Source organism: Trachinotus anak, unplaced genomic scaffold, assembly GCF_046630095.1.
Source record: "Trachinotus anak isolate AG129_WGS33_773 ecotype Australia unplaced genomic scaffold, CSIRO_AGI_Tana_v1 ptg000023l, whole genome shotgun sequence".
In the NCBI taxonomy this organism is placed as follows: Eukaryota; Metazoa; Chordata; class Actinopteri; order Carangiformes; family Carangidae; genus Trachinotus; species Trachinotus anak.
The window spans coordinates 8,556,615-8,578,106 of record NW_027273874.1 but is presented as its reverse complement, the minus strand read 5'-3'; the positions used below and the strand labels follow the sequence as shown (position 1 = coordinate 8,578,106).

Below are 21,492 nucleotides of genomic sequence, written 5' to 3'. Positions count from 1 at the left end.
AGTTTGGCCAGCCCGTCAGGGTCAACGATAAAGTCAAAGGGAATTTTCACAGCTGAGCATCAAAGAATCAACAATACTGAAAGGATAAAATAGATGTGGCAAAGTTATTATTAATTTGTGTTGCATGCAAATTAGAATATTACATGTATCAACACCTTCGTCCTCCTGTCCATCAGAGTCAAGTCATGTGAATGGGAAAGCCCACACACTGATTCATGCCTCTGCTCAAATGTCCTGTGAGATGTTTGTATGAAATATCAGCTTCATCATGTGTCATCATGTGCCCGGTACGACAAACACTCCACATTTAAAACTAATACACACAACTGAAGTCTGCTTATTTATTCCTCAGTTGGTAACTTAGCAACAACAGTACAGATAAACAAATAATATAATGTATGCAGTATCGAGCTCATTGATCATTTAGCTCTTTTTAAACGCAAAACTCATTAGATGCAGGAACAAGAACATTTTCAACACAGTTTAGAGCAGTGACATTAAATGGATGATGTAAACGTGACCTTCATTCAAGCATCATGTTATAGTGGCCATGAGAGAGTAAAACAAAAACAGGATAAGTTAAAAATAAGAATATTCGCAGTGATATTAGCATATAATTGGTTGGCTGGTCAGTGTAATATTTTGTTACACTCCTTCTTCTTCTTCTTCGTCCTCGGAGCAGGAAACAGGACTCGTCACTCTGCTGTGAGACGACCAGCAACTCTCCTCTTAGCATCAGCTCGAGCTGCAGGAAGAACAGAGGAGAGAGTCTTTCTGTAGTGGAGCTGAAATACCCTGGATCCTGTGGGAAATCCATATTTATTATTTCTTGATCTGCTTTTTTACATTGAGCCTCTGCAGCTCTGGACGATCTATCGTTCTACACCTCCTGCCACACACAGAGGTTGAGGCGTTTATCCCAAAGATAAAACAGTTTTCAACTTCCTGTTGAAAACTGCTTTCAAGAAATGACTATTGGTGCCTTTATGGCAGCGCTACATAAATTGTCGATTTTCATTTTTAGAAGTAAAATTTTATCTTTCATTAACAGCCTCTCTGTCATTTGGCCAAAGGCCCTGCTTCACCTGTTGGGCCTCCTGACAGGTTTTCACTCATATGAACAGACCCAGGTCTTTCCTCACAGAACCTCTTATTAGTGGAAACTGTCCAAACAGTACAAATCATTCATTTGTATTTCTCTATTCCAGTGTCTAGTTTACATTTGACCTCAATGACATCACTTCTTGTCACTTTAACTGAATTTACCTCCAGTTCTCTTTATTAAATTTCAAATTAAATACACAACAGAAGGAGTATTAATGAGTTAAGTGGTGTGCGATGTGCATGAGAGAAGGATGTGGGCGCAGCTTTCAATAAAGAATGAAAATAACCAAAACACAGATATGGGGTGTTGTGGAGAGGAGCAGAGAGAGATAGTGGTTAGACTGCAGCCAGGATGTACTGCTTTTAACCCGGGGTTAAAGTTACTTCCAGATCACACTAACCAGCGGCCAGCACAGCAAACAGCTGTGTTCGAAAAGTCTTTTTTTGCTTAGGAAGGTTCCTGAGTGAGTGAAATGACCCGGAAGTATCTAAGCAGCAGCCATATCCTTTCGAGGTCGAGAAAAAGCAGTTAGGGGAGGAGATTATTTTTACTTTTCGACCACAGCCACAGATGCAGCTTGGTACCAGGTCAAATGCTCCTCAGATGGCCCCATTTCCTGAGTAGGGAAGTCGTTCATTCAGGGAAGTCATTCAGCAACTTCATGTGCTCTAAGGCTAAGAGTGTGGAAACACCATGGATGCTACAAAGAAAATGACATTTTGTATTTTATTGCTAAAAGAAACAAAACAACATGTTGATGCTGTTTGCAGTGTTTGTCTTACTTATTATCAGGGTTACTGCTAATAGATAATGTTTCTACGCAGACAGAAACTAACACTCACAGCTTCATACCATTCTACAAATTAAATGTTTGCAAATAAATTGATATGCAAAATGCAAAATGGCAAAAGTTTCTCACCATCAACTAAACACTGACTGCCATCCGCCATGTTTCTGCGTATATGACGCCAACAAGTCGGTTTAGAAGAAGTTTAGAAGAATATTCAAGAATTCATATGTTCTAGTTCAGAAATTTGAAGTTGACGTTCAAGTGACAAACCTGTCTAATTATATTTATTAGAATAGAGGTGATTTAAATGTATTGACTGTACTGAGTTTGCACCACTAGTATCTTATGGTAAAGGCTGACAGACAAGATGACAAATACTGGGATCAGTATATTCAGTTGTTATTAGGGTTTTCAGAGGCGTCCTTACCTTGGGCCCGCCTCCGGTACACGTATATACACAGGATCATTATGACAGTGTAGAGGATAAACAGCAGGACGGTACACACCAGCCTGGGCAGAGTCATGATAGGAGGAGTGGTAGGGACGACTACTGTCGGCTTAGGTTTGACTGTGAAGAAGAAACAACATCAGAATCAACAAATATGAGTACGGCAGCAGGTCCTTTAAGTCCAGTGAGTTGCAAGGTTCGTCAACAGGCACTGGACCATCCCAAGTCTTGTCATTTCGGAGACATGTCTACTCAGTCATCTGGCTATAACAATTTGGCCCTTGTCAGAGTCCCTCAGGTCTTTATACCTGTGCACTTCTCATACATCCAACACAATGAGTACAAGAAAGTGGAGAACTGTTCCCTTACCGTCCGGTGTATCCCAGAACCAAACATACACTGAACATAACACTTCATCTGTGAGTGGTCATAGTGCTTTAGCTCATAACCCGTATGTCTGTTTCATAAAACCTATTACCATAACATACCCAAATTTCTAAGTGTACTGTTGGTGATTGAGTTGCATTGTGGGTAATATAGGTTTTAACAAGAAAGAAGAATAGGAGGAATGAAAAAGATATCTCTGATTCTGCCTCATCTTACATATAAAACAGGCTAACAGACTGTTTGTGTTTATTTCATTCATGCACACCAGTGATTAACTGTTAGGGAACAGTTAGGGAACATATTCACCACAGAACACTTGTCCAACCTCACCAGGCTCATGAGACCCAAACCAGTCCGTCTTTTTTTGGATCTCACTTCCCATCAGAGTTTCCTCTTAGACCTGTTCTCAGGAAGTTTCGTTTCTGGGTTATTTCACAAGTTTGTGCCCACAGATGATTGGTTATGGAGCATCTAATTGTGCCTGGTCAGCTTCAACCACTGAGTTTGGACAATGAGCTGAGATTCCTATAGAAAAGCTTATCTCAGAGACACATATGTGCCACTCGACAAATCACACACATATTGACCATAGAGAGAAGAACATCATCATCATCACCTCTCACAGCCAGCAAACTCTGCACTGATTCTCCTTTTGTTGGGTGCTGACACTTGTAGAAGCCTTCATTCAACTTGGACACCGATGAAAAGATCATCTTCCCTTCAGGGTGAGTCCCGATGAAAACATTATCTTTGTAGAACGAAGCATTGAAATGTGACGTAGACTTTTCTGCATACCTTTCCTTGTGGGAACACCTAAGTGTCACCTGATCTCCCTCCGTCACAGGAAGTGCAGGGCTCTCCAGGATCACAACACCATCTGAAACACAGAACCACAAACCATCATCCTCGGTTTTTCCTTGTTTATCAATCCTGTGTTTCACAGCTCAGTCAGCAAAGATGAGAAAATACACAACAAAACACAATAAAAATCATTTGAAGAATTTCACAAAGCAATGACATAAAAAAGAACGTTTATCGTTGCAGGCTTACTGGTCACTGTGATGTTGAGGACGTTGCTGCACTCCCCTTTCTCGGACTTGCACCAGTACACTCCACTGTCTGACGAGTACACACCCCTGATAGAGCAGGAGGAGCCACTCTGGCGACCCCAACCAACCTCAGATGACACAAACGCCTCAGAGGAGGTGTTTCTCATCAGTGTCCAGCCGCTGAAGTTCTCTGGCACTGCACAGCTCAGAGTGAGGGTCTCATAGCGGAAGAACTGAGACCTGTCAGGATGGATGCTCAGTGTGGCTGCTGTGGGTTCAGACAGGAAATGACAGACATGAATACAACACCATTAAGGTGAGATCATCATCTGCTCCTTTTGTGAACAGTCAAAAAAAGAAACATTGAAACTTCCTTAGCTTTTTCTTTTAAAAGGAAATTACACGGTCAAACCTGCAAATTACTTTAGAGACTCATAATTACTTTACTTTGAGAAAATGAAAATTGGATCCAGTCATCAACAGCTGAGTGAACATTACTGTCAAGTTAAAGTGACAGTTCAACTAAATTATACCGCACCTTCACCTCTAAAGCTATATAACCTTTTTATAAAACCAAGTCTTGAGAATACAATTGAATTGATGGCTACATGGTCAGGTAACAGCAAAGGTAATTTGGATACCAGTCCCTTTAACGTTAGCCATAGTGGTCAAATATTGTCAATACTGTTTTCAGTTTTAGACTGGACTCAGATGGAGTTGATTTCTCCCTACAAATCATCAACCAATCAATCAACTACACTAAAACAGAGAGGTGAGGGTGAAATATCTGAAAAAAAGCTAAATTTCTTACACATAAAAACGCAGAGCGATAGGATGTCCATTCTGTGTCGATGCTCTTTGTTCCTCTGAATCAGTTTCAGAATGATCTACCCACATCCTGAGTTCAGAGCGGAAACTGAGAGGCTGAACTACAGTTACCCAGTTTGGGCAGACTTGTGTCGAAAACTCATACATTCTGGCGGGAAAATCATTTTCTTGAACTTAACTTTTTTTTTTAAATAATGGATCTGATCTGGACCGATATGGCAACCCATCTAATAGCTGAAGTATGCATTGGATCAACTAGCAGACAGTCAAACTCAACTAATCACAGAGGTGACACAAACTAAATTAAAATTTGGTGTTATGACCATTTGTCTTTTAAAAAAAGCACCAGTTCTCTTAGCTACAGTTGTTTATGTCAGCTTTTGTGAAAGGCTGAAAGGGAACCCAGTACAGTGCACTGGAAGTGTCACAATCCTTATACTGCCCTGTTTGTTATAATGTCTGTAGATGATGATTTTCTCTAAGCTTTCATTTTTGGTGAGATATCGAATCATTTCAACATTTATACAAAATACAAATTTTGACTCATATTTTTGATGTCTCTTAAATCCGAGCTGTGAAGGCAGATTAATGAGACTGAAACATATATATATATATATATATATATATATATATATATATATATATATATACTATCTATCTATATCTACTGAGATATAGATAGATAGATAGATAGATAGATAGATAGATAGATAGATAGATAGATAGATAATATAGATAATAAAGGAAGGTGGAGACCCTTTAGGAGGATTCAGATAAGTTAGACATCAATATAAAGTTTATTTCATTGTCATAGTCTTGTGTGGCTGTGGTCTTCACTACATTTCAGACAGAAATATTCTACTTTCTACACCACTACATTTATTTGACAGCTTTAGTGATGGTTACTTTTAAGATCAATGTTTTACACAATGGACAAAATAACAAGCTTTTAAAATACAACACATAATTACAAGTAAGTTACTAAAACATAAGGTTTGAGTCACAGTTTGTGTCATGTTTTAATCCTGAACATAAACTGTGGCACATTTACAACAGCGACGAACTATTCAACCATGTTTTCTAAATGTGAGCAGAATAAAAACTAGGTTGTATTTAAAGGTTACAGAGGTCCTGACGTCACCTCTAAATAAAGGTTTATTTACAATATGTTCACATTTTAAACGTGATGAGAAATCCACAGTAATATGACGATGATATTTAATATTATTATTAATAATAACACAAAGCACAATTTCTCCCACTTGTAACAGATGTTGGAGGGAGAGTCTCTCTCATGTTTTATGACTCAGGTCTTGATCCAGAGCTCTGACTCCTTCTGACAGGAAGGGGGTCCTGTTAGTCCTGATGGGTCTGATCAGCGGTTGGTCCCCTCTCTCTGTCTGCATGGAGACAGTGAGAGAGGTGAAAGGTCAGAGGTCAGACTGGATGTGCAGGGAAAAGCAGCCTCATGGACCAACAGGGTGAAAGGAAGCAGAGACAGAGAGAAGTCTGCTCTCTGACCAACTGAGCTTTTACAACACTGAAAAAACTACAGTGAAGTTGTTGGCTTACTGAGCATACTACTACTACTACTACTACTACAAATAATAATAATAATTAAAATAATAATTAAAATAATAATAATAAAACAAAATAATGAAAAGGGACAACACTCATTATGCAGTTCATTTTTAACATTTGTTGAAATAAAAACATGACAATTTTTAATTCAAATACCAGAACAATATTGAGTGAGTGTGTGTGAGTGTATGAAAGATCAAAGTCCCACTTGAAGTCACTGAGCTTCTTGATGAGTGTAAACGTGCAGGTTCACTGATGTTGTCTCCTCTTTGACCTTGTTCCTGCTCTTCTTGCTCTGCACCTTCTCATGTCTTTGAGAGGATTAATATCAGTGCAGGTTGTGAATAACTTGAAATATCTCTCACAAAACATTTTTTGAGTTCTTGATAAATAGGATGAAAATGTAAACGCCACAAGGAACCTTTGGTCACAGTTTCTACACGTGAGAGGAAACTGTCAGACCCTCTATAATGTGTGAATTTTATGTGTCACATTTTACAGAAAAATCCACACGACAACACAGTGTGTTATTAACTAAGCATCTGTGCAACAGTTTGGCACAAACAACACAACAGTGAATTTAGGGCGTGGTTCTAGAAACGTCTGAATCAAGTCTTGTATGAATCTTTCTGCCAACTGGAAAACAAAGCGTGAGGTTAGACTTATCACCTCATTACATTAGTTTAGTTAAATTATCTTTCAGCGGAAGCAACACTGTAACACTGTTACATCAAAGGTTTAACAAAATAACTCAGCACTAACAAAATGAGGTAAATTAGGCTGGTGAAGCTTCACCTGCATAATTCATGAATCCATTATTCTGTATTTCCATTCCATTTCATTCACGTATTAGACAAAGGTGAACAGGTTCTTTGTTTGAAGGACAAAGAGCTTATAAGGTAGGGTTTATATAGCTTCCTGGATGTGGTGGTGGTGGATGTGGGATTTGGTGTGGTGCTAACCCTAACCCTAACCCTAACCCAAGAAGATCAACTTGTGATTTAACAACTACTGAATAAATGTTTTGTGTGTTATTAGTAGATTTTGTGAAACAAATACTTGCAGAACAGCAGAGTTTGACCAGTAAAACTGTCACTGCTGCTGTCAGTCCCAGTCCAGTAAAGAGGCCGACCCTTCCCCGACTCTCTGGTCTGAGTTGGTCTCTGAGGTTTGGACTCTTCAACAGCTGCTGTAAAGGACAAAAGAAACATAAAAGCTGAGCAGCAAAATTCCATCAAGTCTAGTTTAGTCTGTCCAACACTGATAACCATCCATAGGAAGAGAGTTCTACTGAGTTCTACTGAGTTCTACTGAGTTCTACGGAATCAGCTCACCGGAGACGTTGAGGTGACATATCTCAGAGCCCCTCCCATCAGGAGTGAGGATGTAACACTGGTACAGTCCTGAGTCCTCAGTCCTGAGTCTGGACACATGGAGTCTGACTCGTCCTTCTCTGAGAGCGTCTCTGTCAGACTGGACTCGTCCTGAAAACTGTTCATCCTGAGACTCTGGGACCTCAACACCCTCATGTACATGATACAGGACTGACTCTCTGTGATCAGTTATCAGTTGACAGTAGATATAAAGGGAGCTGTGTGAAGTGAGAGGTTTGGGTGTGAAGCTCCACTCCAGTGTGATGTTGTGGTTCTCCTCTGCCTGATAGGAGCTCTGTGTCACAGTCACTACAAATGTTGCTGTGGAGGAGACAGAGAGGGAAAGTGAGGAGCAGACTCACTGAGGACTTGTATTATTGATGGATAATAAAGTGTTGGAGTAAACTCACCACAGACACAGGAGGTCAGTGTGATGAGCAGCAGGAAGCAGCTGATCATCTTCTCCCTGTGAGAGGAGACAGAGGTGAAAGGTCACAAACATCATCACAACAGCTGATCCTGTTCATGATCCTGCTCAGGACCAACAACTGAGCAAAGCACAGGACGCTGAGCCTCGATGCTGCTGCCACAAACACTGTGAGCTCCAGTCACAGTGATGGAGAGTTGGTTTCATCCCCAGAGGAAGAAAAGCTTGATCAGCTGCAGTCACGTCTTTCTGTCACTAGATGGAGCCAGAGCTCAGACTCTCCACTGTGGAGGACTCACTAATCTACTCAGCAGTGTTAGAGTCAGAGCTGCACAGTAAACACAAGTGTGTGATGTTGTATCACACTCACATTAACATCATCACTATTTTGTGAATAGTACACAACAGAAAATATTAAAACTATAAACACAAACAGCTCATGTTGTTTTCACGCCAGTTACATGTCACAGTGAATCATCATTTATACAGATCTACATGTTTAAAGCTCCATATTTGTTTTATCTGAAGTGTTGATCTCCATCAGAAGATATTTTTGTGGTTTTAAGAACCAAAAATGAGAATATTCACAGGCTCAGGTTAGAAAAGCGGCACCGCCTTTTTCCCGGGCACCAGTTACAGAGAGCTACTCCAGCTCTCTCCACCACTCGGCTGTTGAAAGGGAGCAATCTGCAAACTTTTGACCTTTTCCCACCACTTCTTAAAGCCCAGGTCACAGGCTTCAACCCAATGTTTGTTTTAGTTATAGTTGAATTATAATCGGTTTAATATCAAGTGATGTTATTTTGAATAACTATTACTCTTATGAATAAATCCTGTTATAATTTAACTCATCGTTGTCTGTGATTATTGTGACTATATTTGTGATAACAGCTGGATTCAGTGCTGGAATCTACCCTTCAACCAACCCTCTGAGACTGTATTTTGAGCCATTGGTCATTGGTCCCTGGTGACAGGGTGGTGCCCCGAGGTTACTACTCACAGTAAACATCTATATATATATTGGTGATTATCCCTGATAATCATTAATATTATACGCCAATAACCAAATTGTCCCTACCTGTGCACAACACTGGTGTGGACCCTGGACCTGATGCTGAGTCCAGCGTCCCCACTGAGCCCCTGTGTGGCCCTGTATAAACTTTTGACAGGGGCCAGCCAGCGTTGCTGTCCCCTGTCAGAAGTTGTTCTGCCCTTCATGAAGCCAGTCTGAGAGTCACTTATAATTTTATGTAGGTTCTTTTTTAATCTATTGTCATAAATAAGGGTTAAAATTGTGTAGTCCAGTAATTTGGGCTAAGATTGTCTGATAATTTGGGGTCCTTGCTGGGTTTGGGAGTTAAGGTTATTACACCTTGTTTCATGGTTGAAGGAAATGTCATATTGTCAGTTGCTCATTTTTAACATATGAAGGAACAGGTCTTTTAATAGTCTCAGAAATGTTGATAAAAACTGGAACTAAGACCATCACTACCTGGAGATTTGTCCAAGGACAAACTTTTTACTGTTATTGCCAGTTCAAATAAAGTAATGTCAGCATCACACAATTCTGCAACTCATTATCTATACGGGGAATAAATTCTTTGATATGAACAAAGAAATAGCATCATCAGTAGAGAAGGATGTGGAGCAGAGATTACTGTAGAAGGAAACTATTTCTTTGGCAATCAATTCAGGTTCTGTGTTTCTTTCCTGTCTTTTCTTTTCCAATCGACAGAAATATGATGTGCTTCTTCTTCTTCTATCCATTTTGCCCTAGATCTTATCTAGGCCGCTTCGGCTGGACTGAGATATATTTCATCCAGTTTAGTTTACAGAGTTTGTAATTTCTGTTTATTGTCATCAGAAGATGGTGTCTTATTGCAGCAGATGTTGATTTGATGTTGAGTGGATATATATAAGATATATAAACTTCTAACCAGCTAAGTGGATAAAGAGACTACTCAGCTGGAACTGTGGTATCACCCAGAGGTTCGTTATAAGCTTCTCAGTGGTGCCATCCACTCTCAGATGATGATTTGTGCCTAACAGTGTATTAAGTCATTCAAATGAGCTGCATACATGCATCTGTAATAACACTTTTACACTTATAATAATAATTTAAGTACTTTTACTTTTAAGGTACATTTTGCTGATAACACCAATGTACTTTTACTTCAATAAGATTTTTAATTCAGGATTATTTACTATTATAACAGAGTAAGTTTGAAGAAACCTTTCTTAAGGATCAGTGCACTTCCTACACCAGGGTTTGAGCATGGAAGCTCATTGGTCACTGTCAGGATCTTCATGTGCACCAAAAGTTTTTCCCAAACTTTCGAGCATTTGCTATGGTCAGCCATGGTCTGTTATAGAAACAGAAGTGTCTCTTCTGACATGCTCTGTTGACGTACCTCAAATAAATCGTGTGGCATTAGGTCTGTGTAGCAGATAATTGTAATGTTTACGGGCAGTAAATCGTTCACTGCAGTTCATTTGGGACTGCACGTGTGTTTTCATTTGAGAAAACTGATTTTTATAAGGATTGTGCAACTGGTTGTGGTGTGTTTCCAAAATTCAAATTTAAGCTTGCAAAATCAGTCTCAAAATGAATTGAAATACATCTACAACTTAACAGGTGCTGAGACAAAGGCAGAGAATAGAAAACATGAGTCACTGCACCCTCAAAGCTCCCTTGTAGCCTTTATTTATTAACAGATATGTTGATTTGTACATTCATTCCCAATGGAAAAACCCTCCAAATACAAAAATGGTAACATTTACTGTAAAATTACCAAAATTACTGGCATAACCATATTAAAAGTTATAAACGAAGAATAATGATTATATCTGCAAAACCACACTTGAAAATTAAGTCACTTTATTATGATTTTATGAGTTTATAAACAAAGCAAAGTGGTTATATAGTGAAAGAAATATAAAAGAATCAAAGTCACTTATAAAATTCATAAAAGATATTGGTGTTTTCAGACAGAAACACAGTTACATTCAGAACAGCAGAGTCCTACTGAGTCATCTGAGCAATACACAGACAACAAGTGAAAGGACAGACGACAGATTAAAACTGGTGTCAGAAGGATGTTTGCTGTTTTATGTAAACACCACAGTGTGTGTGGTGGCTAGAGCTGAAGCTTCACTTTGTTTTACTATGCAAATGTTATATTTTCATCAGAGGCTAGGACTAAAATTATTTCATTGAAAGCCTATAAAATGTCAGAAAACTGTGAGAGAAAAAAAAAACCAAACCAAAGCCCAAACTAACAGATCAAAACTGAAGGTATTCTGTTCCATAGTCTTCTACTAGCCTCTATCAGATGTTCTCACTTGGGTTTTCATGACCAGTACCACCCATAAAGGTCATTAGCTACGCTGTATTCCCTGTCTCTCGACATGTGGTCACAGGCGAGGCAGAAGGGCTGAATGAATTCTTTTTCGACTGTCAGAAGATGAGGAGTGGCTATGTAGTGCTTTCTCCACTCAAAGTAACGCATGTACGCTTCATCGTTTGAGTCCAGGTACTTCAGAAACTCTGCCAGTGATTTATGATCAGGGAAATCGTTGATGTGAATGAAGGAATCAGAGGGAATGAACTGCTCGTAGTCTGCTCTAGGTGGACCTAAAACCACAGGGATTGTCCCTGCCGAGAGGGGCCCGTTTACCTTCTCAGTGATGTAGTCTCTGTGGATTGAGTTCTCAAATGAGAGGTAAAACTTACAACTAGCAATTGTTGGGTAATAGTCGTCGAAATTTAACCGGCTCCCTGTAAAACCTGAACCAAAGAGGTGGACCTTTATGTGTTTGGACAGTTCGTAGTAATATCCCTCCCTCGTACCTGTTCCGGTAGACTGAGCCCTGTTACTGACAATCCAGCAGACCAGTTTATCTTTCTTGGGCAGAACAAAGTCATCTTTCATCTCGGTTTTCCTGATTATCAGCTCATTCCTCACTGTGATGTCAGCGTCTCGTCTGTAGCCCAGTGTTAAGTTGAATAAGTTGTCCAAACCTGGAATCCTTAATGTGTTCCTTGGAGATTCTGCATGATACCAAATCCACTTCTGGAAATATGGACGTGGCTCCTGAGGCATGTTTCTCAGCTCCCAGTTTATATCTTTATGGGAGAAAATGACTCCCCGTGCTTTACTGTACAGGGATCTGTCATCTGTCAGTACGCAGCTATCGATGTTGTAGTAGGGCAAGCAGGAGTTCAAATCAAACCTCACACCAAGAGGCCAGAACCACAGCAGGACTATGGGCTTCTCAGTGTGATCCTCAGCTTCATACATTTCTTCATCAGCTAATGGAGGTGAGGTTGGACAAACAGGTGACGGTGGCTCAAAATACAGGAAGAACAGAAGAACAGAGCCGATGAGGACAAGAGCAGTCATCGCTGCGAAGCACAAAGTTTTCCTGGAAGCTGCTGCCATTATCTGTGGAAGCAGAAAAAGAAAGTGATGTGATCTCCTTGTTCACTGCATCATGAATTGTAGTAATGTGACTGATCATTAAATCCCAACAGGGACTGTTCAATCATAATTTTACAGCTGTAACGAGGCACAGCAGGTCTGACAAGCTTTGACTTCCTCCACAGGTTGAGGCAGGGTGCATATAGGTTAGCAGATTAATTGATCTCGTCCCAGTGATTTAGAATAAATGCATTTAATCTATCAGTATCCATCATAATCGTCAGTTTAATTAATCAGACAAAGAGGAACAAGTGATATTAATAACCAACAACTCATGAAATTGGTTGAAAAATGTAAACATTATGGTGCTTTTTATTCAGAAGAACTGCCGCTCCCCCATTCACTCATATGTATTTACAGGCCAGTCTTCCCAGGTGCAATATGGCTCTGATGTTAACATGCAATCAAGGGAACAGAGACATCAGCCACTAACCCCGCCTTCAAAGTCAAAGTCAACTTGACAAGCGAGTGAGCATTGACCTGTTGTTTGTCAAGCTCCGTCAAGCACTCCCTGCTTGTACAACTGCAGTTGCACTTGCTGAGCAGAAATACGGAACACTGATCGGTCCACAACGTCTAGTTCGGCATCTGCATGAATATGCTAAATCTGAATGTCTTCAAAATACAGAAAATGCAGTGTTAACATGCTCATTTTGAACGTCAGCGGGGTTCCTGCAATGACGGAGATCTATGGTTGAACCAGGCGCCGTTTGCTGCTCCTGATGTGATAAAAGTATAATAAACTTTTACAGGTGGGAGGAGTTTCTCTATTTCTAGCCACAGCTTAATGTGAGACAGTCAGTTTGATATTGTAAGATTAGGAAAAAATCCAGCACCAGATGCAGTGGCCGCCACCATAAGTAGTCCATTAACAGTACTTGTAAAACTGGATGGGCTACCTTAATCTAGGGTGGTTTTGCATACACCCAATGGACTTTGCACCATGTAGTGATGACTCCTGGGTTTGTAGTTGGCACCTTTAATGTTCCCTCTGATGTTTTCTGCAATCAAAATAATATAATAGTACAACATTTATATCACAAATACGTATGAAATAAACCCAAACGAACCACAGAAGTACAAATACAAATTGCCACAAATTACTGCACAAATTACTGTTATTGCCTGTGGAGCCTAACTAAACTGAGTACTGAACTCCTTGTTATGTAGCCTTATATCACCTTCTAATAGCGATAGAACTGAATTCACCTCGCGGACGGCACATAAAATGACCGGCATGAACTATAATTAAACCACACATTTAAATTAATTCAATTCAACAAAGGAACCGGACACTCGGCTGACATGTCGAAAGCTTCACAATGCGACTGCTTAAATCGTATGTGAAACAACTCACATATGACCACATACTACATCATCATGTAAGTAATAAAACAATATAAAAACAATAATAGAACAATCACTTACATTTTCATTTACACAGCGAACAGTGTACCAGTCACCAAGGGTTACACATAAACGTCCAATGCCAGAAATGAATTATACACTGTCTTTATTGGCTGTACCTGGAAGTGAAATTTAGCTTCCTTAACATGCATAGGCTGCTCCTAACCAATCAGATCCAGGCTAACCAAAAAGGGTATTTGGACCTTCCCTACTGTATTTCTATCACCTGTGAGCAGCTGAATCACAAGTCAGGTAATAAAACCCTAGAATGCCACACATGGAGCCTTGAATAGTGTACAGCTGCAATTGATAATCAGAATCAGACTCAGAATCCCTCTCACAATATTAAATTATAATCCAAATAGTGTCCAGGCAGGAAGGACTGCGAAGGACACACTCTGTTGTTTGCCACAGGTAAATAACAGGACAGTTCCTGCCTCTCCTCTCCTCCTTATCTGATCTGAAGTGAAATGGTTACTTTTATCTATAGACCTCTGTCATGACCTGAGAAATCTCTTCACATTAGTCACTTTTCAAGGACATGTTCTCATTCAGGAGTCAAGACAAGAATATGTGGAGCTTCTTGCTTTGGGTAAACACACTTCTTTCTGGATGTGTGTTTAACAGTAGCTGTGTAGCTGCTCCACAGAGAAAATCTGCCGCTGCTGAATTTAATTAAGTTCCAAGTTCCTGTAAGAGTCGTCCTGCACTGACACAAGCTTGTGATACACACCAGCCCTTTGAGCCAAGTTGCTGCTGATCACAAACACTTTCCTGCAGATTATTTATCTGTGAGTGTGTTTGTCTACCTTCAGTCAGCTGCTTGAGACATGATCTGTTTGGTCCTTCACAGTCTCATCATGTCTCAACATGTGTTACAGAGGAGTCAAAGTTGTGCGTCCATGCAGTTCAAAGTGCAGACTGGTTTTTAGACTGTCCACTGTATTATGACTCAATATCAATAACAGGCGTGAGATCAGCTTTAGAAACACAGGACCCTTAAATTCCCCATTTGAAGCAAAAAGTATTTATTTACACTTTGTAGTGGCAAACACTTTAGACTGAACTTCGTTTAAAGCCACTCGAAATTTTAGCGGAAGGCAAGGTTCAGTTGGCTTGACTCATGCACGTTACTTCCACACTCACAAAACACCGCAGCCAGGTCATCCTTTTGTGAGTTTTATTTTGACGTTCCATTGGTACACATCCAATCTTCTATTGGGTTTACAACGGTCAGATAATGCTTCAAACTGCAACTTCTGTCAATAACGTCTTAAAGTAACGTAAACGGTCAAAAAACCTTTTTGTGCTGTACCTATAGCACCTCCACTAATCACCGTACTGACCTCTGACCCTGCCCTTTAGTCCTTTTATTAAAGGGGCATGCACCGTGCTTACTTCAGGTGCTATAGGACCTTTCACAACTATTCAAAAAAAACAATAGTAACTTAACACAACACATACTTCACTTATAATAAAGGTTTCAACTCTCTTCACAACAATATTGGCTCCTACACACTTTATATGCACTTTGTTGTACTTTCTGCTTTTTAAACCGTCTCACAAAATGTTTGTTTTTCATTCTGAGAATCACTTTTTAACTCTGAAGTATATTCTAATTTTGATTTTCAAAATAAAATGTTACTGCTCTTCCCTACAGTGTATCCACTGTAAGTTTTTATGATGCATATTTACTGTGTGACTCTTCTCACATGGAGGGATTGTGAATGACCCTAACGGAGGCTTTAAAGTTTCCCTCTGAACCTCAGTGGATGCATGAATAATGGAAGTTAACTGATGTACCTTGTCTTTATTATTTGAGTCACGGTATGCACGGCATCCAGCCACATTTAATTCTTGAAGAATCATCAAGCAACACAGTGATCCAATGATGGATCTGTAGCTGCAGAGTTTAACCAGGAAATACACCAGCAACAACTCAGGGTCTTGGTGTTGTGTAAAGTGAACCTTGTTGTGGTTTGTTTGTCCCTTTGTACTGTAGGAAAAGGACAGTTGAAACAATCTTCTTGCCAGTTCTAGATTATGGAGACGTTATCTACAGAGCTGCTGCTGCTTCCACTCTCAAACCTCTGGATAAACTTCATCATTCTGAAGCCCTGATGCTAGCATGTGATTGGCTGAAAGGAGGCTGTCAGACTGGATTGTGGTTCACAGGAGTGTTACAGGTTGATTTTTGAAGTCCTTCCTTTGTTCATATCATGTAATTATTTATATTTATACAGCAGTTATGAGCTTTTTCACACACACACACACATAAACTATATTGCCAAAAGTATTCACTGACCTGCCTTGACTCACATATGAACTTAAGTGACATCCCATTCTTAACCCTCCTGTTATGTTCATTTGTCAGGAACAGCAGTGGTGTTCCCGGGTCAGTTTGACCCAGTGCATGTTTAATTATCCAAAAGATGTCCGAAACCAAAAAAATCCTAACAAGCACTGTGAATATTTCATTACTAACTATTCTATCAATATTTAGTGCAATGGTGTTCTTTACCTCTAACAGGTAATGGTTCAGTTAGGATAATTCACTAGTTTTTCATTAAAAAATGCATGTTCAAACTTTTTTTTTAAATGTTTCACCACTTTATTGCTTTTGAAAGACCAACTTATGAAGCACAATAGTTTTACATAACATTGTAATAACCCTGTGCCATGTCGAGCACGACCCTTGTGCCCTGATTCTTCTCTGGGGCTCCTCCAACCGGCTTTCCAGTGTAAACCTGCATGTTCAATGCATAGCTGGTGTTAGCATCACATGCTGCCCAGATTTTTATTCCATATTTAGCTAATTTGGAAGGCATGTATTGCCTAAATGGGCAGCAACCTCTGAATGCCACCAGCCTTTCATCCACTGTGATATTAGGGCCTGGGTTATAGAGTAGTAGTTGCTCTACCCACTTGTCCCACACAGTCCTAATAGCTGCCAGCTTGTCTCTCTCCCGTCTACCAGCCCTTGTCTCTCGATTATCAAATGGGATTACTGTAGAGAAAATGTGAAAAGTCTCCAGAGACATTGTGGCTCGAAATATAGCCCTGCCTGTCTCTGCATCCCACAGACTGGCTGTCGATTCATCCTTCAACTTATAGACCCCAGCAAAGATGAGGAGCCCCAAATATGCATCTAAATGTGTTTTGTGTAGCTCCTTCCAATTCTCCCCAAAAACACGCCTCCCTTCCAGATGAGTCATTTCCAGAATGATTTTCTGTATTGAATCTGGCATGACCAGCGCAAAAGTTGACTTGATGTCAGTCACACGAGTCACTGCCATCCTAGTGGGCCCTGGCACTGTCTTGATTATGTTTTCTGCAGACAGTTTTGCCTGACGCATATTTGGGGATGAAGACCACTGTATTTCACCATTTTTTGACATGAATGTCTTGCTTGGAGGAATAGGAATAGCAATTCCCTCATCTGGTTCAAAATCAGAATCATTAGAATCAGAATTTAGCTCAAGATGGTCTTCATCTTCAGACACATCCTCCTCCATTTCACTGTCATGATCAATGATGAGAAATTTTTATATGTTTTGCCCCTCCCCTGTTGAGTGTCCACTGAATGTGGGTGGAGTTTTCCCACAAGAACATAAATGGTTCTCGTCAAATATCATAACACCTGCACCTGTGTGTGCGTGCGTGTGCTCTGTGTGTGCATTGAGTGTGTGTGTGTGTGTGTGTGTGTGTGTGTGTGTGTGTGTGTGTGTGTGTGTGTGTGTGTGTGTGTGTGTGTGTGTGTGTGATTGGGATGAAATATGTCTCACAGTTGTGACATTTCTGACACCCTTTTACCTCCAGTTTGACTGCTGGGTCAAATTGACCCGAACAGTATCTATGTGATATAAACATGCAGGGGGTGGTTGCAAATATGTGAGATGAACCATTTTCATATTATATGTTGATTACACTAATTAAGGCAAGCAGAAGAAGTTTCATACTGAAAAAATACTTTAAACTATTTTTCCTAGATCTTCAAACTTTGAAATGGGTCAATTTGACCTGGAACATAACTGAAGGGTTAATCCATAGGGTTTAATATGATGTTGGTCCACCCTTTGCAGCTATAACAGCTTCAACTCTTCTGGGAAGGCTGTCCACAAGGTTCAGGAGTGCGTTTATGGGAATTTTTGACCATTCTTCCAGAAACGCATTTGTGAGGTCACACAGTGATGTCTGACGAGAAGGTCTGGCTCTCAGTCTCTGCTCTAATTCATCCCAAAGGTGTTCTATGGGGTTGAGGTCAGGACTCTGTGCAGGCCAGTCAAGTTCATTCACACCGAACTCTCTCATCCATGTCTTTATGGACCTTGCTTTGTGCACTGGTGCACAGTCATGTTGGAAGAGGAAGGGGCCATCTCCAAACGGTTCCCACAAAGCTGGGAGCATGGAATTATCCAAAATCTCTTGGTATGCTGAAGCATTCAGAGTTCCTTTCACTAGAAGTAACGGGCCAAGCCCAGCTCCTGAAAAACAACCCCACACCGTAATCCCCCCTCCACCAAACTTTACACTTGGCACAATGCAGTCAGACAAGTACCGTTCTCCTGGGACCGCCAAACCCAGACTCGTCCATCACGTTGCCAGATGGAGAAGCGCGATGCGTCACTCCAGAGAACATGTCTCCACTGCTCTAGAGTCCAGTGGCGGCGTGCTTTACACCACTGCATCCGACGCTTTGCCCAGCACTTGGTGATGTATGGCTTGATGCAGCTGCTCGGTACCACGCTGGAACTCCCTGAGCTACTGAGAGCGACCCATTCTTTCACTAATGTTTGTAGAATCAGTCTGCATGCCTAGGTGCTTGATTTTATACACCTGTGGCCATGGAGGTGATTGGAGCACCTGATTTCAGTTATTTGGATGGGTGAGTCAATACTTTTGGCAATAGTGTATATATATAGTTCATGTGAGGCTCAGGACCAGACTGACTGAACGTCAGAGTGTTGAACATCATTTTATTATGAAATTCACGCAAAACAAACAGATAAATAGATGAGATAAGAGAACTCAGAGGAAGTAGAGAACAAGTATTATGGATGCAGCTCAAGAATTCACTTCATTTAGTTTGAAAAAAAAACAATACTCAGAAATATCTCAGCTGCTGACATGTTGCACTGAGGCAAACCTTTTTTTCAATTAATTTTTTTATTTTTAGCAAATATCACAAGTAAAACACATCAACATAAACAGTCTCTCTGATATATATCTGATATACAGTTATGGAGGCGAGGCTCAGTAATTTGGAATCCCGGCTCCGCACCATGGAAACCACATCATTTGCTCCTCCAGTTAACCAGCCCCCAGTAGCTGGCTCACCACCACCCCGTTCCCGTTTCTAACAGGTTCTCCCCCCTCAGCGACACACCCGCTGGGAAACAAACTCTGGTCACTGGTGAAGTTAGCGACACCAGGGGCCAAATGTTTCCTGGGGCCAGAGCGGGCGACACTGAGTGAAACCTGAAACTGCTGGCGAAGGATAAACGTAAATACAGTACAATTGTAATTCATGTTGGCAGTAATGACACCAATCAGTAATTCCACCAATCGGAGATCACTAAGATTAATGTGGAGTCGGTGTGTAATTAGGCAAAAACAATGTCGGACTCTGTAGTTTTCTCTGGGCCCTCACCTGACATGTACAGCCGCTTGTCATCGATCAACCGCTGGTTCTCGATGTTTGTTGATAACTGGCAGACTTTCTGGGGAAGACCTGGTCTGATTAGAAACAAACATCCCACGCTGGATGGAGCTGCGCTCTTATCTAGAAACCTCACTGAGTTTATTAGAAAGTCAAAGCCAGGACCATCCAGAGCTGAGAGCAGGAGGCAGAGTCTAAACTGTGTCTGCCCCCACCACCTACATTTAAATGTAATAAATCAAAAGTGAACAGAGGAGGAGTTAGACATGAAAACCTAACAAAAATCAACACGACCACTACTCCAGAACCAAATAACTACAACTATTATTGAATATCAGATCACTCTCATCTAAATCTCTACTAGTCAATGATCTGATAACTGATCATCACATTGATCTGCTCTGTCTGACTGAAACCTGGCTGCAGCAGGATGAATATGTTAGTCTGAATGAATCAACACCCCCCACTCATGTTAACGTTCATATCCCTCGAAGCACAGGCAGAGGAGGAGGGGTGGCAGCCATTTATCACTCCAATTTATTAATGAATCCTAAGCCTGAGGTTAATCATGATTCTTGTTCTTAGTCTGTCACACCCAAACTGGAAAACACAAAAACCAGTCCTACTAGTTACTGTATATCGTCCACCTGTCCCTGACTCTGAGTTCTTACCTGAGTTCTCAGAGTTTTATCTGAGTTAGTGGGTGATTTTAACATTCATGTAGATGTTGACAGTGACAGAGTCAGTCATGCTTTTAATTCACTGTTAGACTCGATTGGCTTCTCTCAGCATGTTAATGAACCCACTCACTCTTCTCACCGTACCCTTGATCTGGTTCTGACTTATGGGATTGAAATTGAACATCTCACAGTATTTCCCCAAAACCCTCTTTTTTCATTTTCTACGAACACAACAGATCCACCACTACTCATCATTACTCTTTACCACTGTTATCTGTCATTATTATTGATAACACCATTACCTATACAGCTGTTCCTGGTCCCCCCACCCTGAGCCCGGTTCTGTTGGAGGTTTCTTCCTGTTAAAGGGAGTTTTTCCTCCCCTCCGTCGCCTTGTGCTGCTCTTTGTGGGAACTGTTGGGTTTTCTCAAAAACAAACTCAGGTCTCAACCTGACCCTGTAAAGAGAGATAATGTATATAATGAACAAAATAAACTATTGTACTAAATAAACTACACAAATAAAACTGAATTGAATTGAACTGAATATATCAGCTCCATTCAGACATCACAAACTTATGAGCAAACATCTGGAAACAGCTGAAACCTGCAGCCAGCTGAGGATTTCGAACCAGGACAAGCTCCCTTCAGGTAAAGAGCTCCCCCTGCTGACAGCTGTCATTAACACCAGTGGTAACAGCTCAGGTTTTCTCTCAACATTTCACACAATGAAAAGAGACAGGAACAGGCAGCAAATGACAGAGAAATTAAATTTCAGTTTAAGGAGTCATAGCAGTGACATAAATGTAGAATAGTGACACATGTGTAACAGAATAAGAAAATAAATGTGGAAATACAAACAGGAATAAACCAAAGACTAAATAAGTAAATAAAAAATGTGGGAATATAAATAGAAATAAAGGAGGGTGGAGACCCTTTAGGAGGATTCAGATAAGTTAGACATCAATATAAAGTTTATTTCATTGTCATAGTCTTGTGTGGCTGTGGTCTCCACTACATTTCAGACAGAAATATTCTACTTTTTACACCACTACATTTATTTGACAGCTTTAGTGATGGTTACTTTTAAGATCAATGTTTTACACAATGGATAAAATACAACACATAATTACAAGTAAGTTACTAAAACATAAGGTTTGAGTCACAGTTTGTATCATGTTTTAATCCTGAACATTAATTGTGGCACATTTACAACACTTATATACTATTCAACCATGTTTTCTAAATGTGAGCAGAATAAAAACTAGGTTATATTTA

At 40.3% G+C, this 21,492-nt stretch overlaps 2 protein-coding genes across 3 annotated transcripts; both read right to left on the bottom strand.

Annotated features, from left to right (window-relative positions):
- Nucleotides 1-327: 327 nt before the first annotated feature.
- Nucleotides 328-4,641, bottom strand: LOC139607272 (Fc receptor-like protein 5). Of its 2 annotated transcripts, none has more exons than XM_071460005.1 (5): nt 4,591-4,641; nt 3,781-4,047; nt 3,347-3,607; nt 2,323-2,463; nt 328-745 (listed from the first exon to the last, which is right to left on the bottom strand). In XM_071460005.1, the coding sequence occupies exons 1-5, from the start codon at nt 4,619-4,621 to the stop codon at nt 696-698; spliced, it is 750 nt and encodes a 249-aa protein (XP_071316106.1). In that variant the 5' UTR covers nt 4,622-4,641; the 3' UTR covers nt 328-695. The 2 variants fall into 2 exon arrangements, with proteins under 2 accessions (XP_071316106.1, XP_071316105.1); XM_071460004.1 differs by having other exon boundaries at nt 559-802; nt 4,591-4,638.
- A 6,035-nt stretch (nt 4,642-10,676) lies between these two features.
- Nucleotides 10,677-12,428, bottom strand: LOC139607249 (4-galactosyl-N-acetylglucosaminide 3-alpha-L-fucosyltransferase 9-like). Its single transcript, XM_071459972.1, has one exon. It carries the CDS (start codon nt 12,389-12,391, stop codon nt 11,339-11,341), a length of 1,053 nt encoding a protein of 350 aa, XP_071316073.1. The 5' UTR covers nt 12,392-12,428; the 3' UTR covers nt 10,677-11,338.
- Between the last annotated feature and the right edge of the window lie 9,064 nt (nt 12,429-21,492).

Bases quoted from the DNA above. Each gene is read 5' to 3' on its own strand.
- LOC139607272 (XM_071460004.1), bottom strand. From the start codon at position 4,621: ATGGACATCCTATCGCTCTGCGTTTTTATGT. The intron at 2,464-3,346 runs GTGATGATGATG...TCTTCTTCACAG, and splicing joins GAGTTTGCTGGCTGTGAGAG to TCAAACCTAAGCCGACAGTA. The intron at 803-2,322 runs GTAAGGACGCCT...GATTTCCCACAG, and splicing joins GTACCGGAGGCGGGCCCAAG to GATCCAGGGTATTTCAGCTC.
- LOC139607249 (XM_071459972.1), bottom strand. From the start codon at position 12,391: ATGACTGCTCTTGTCCTCATCGGCTCTGTTCTTCTGTTCTTCCTGTAT.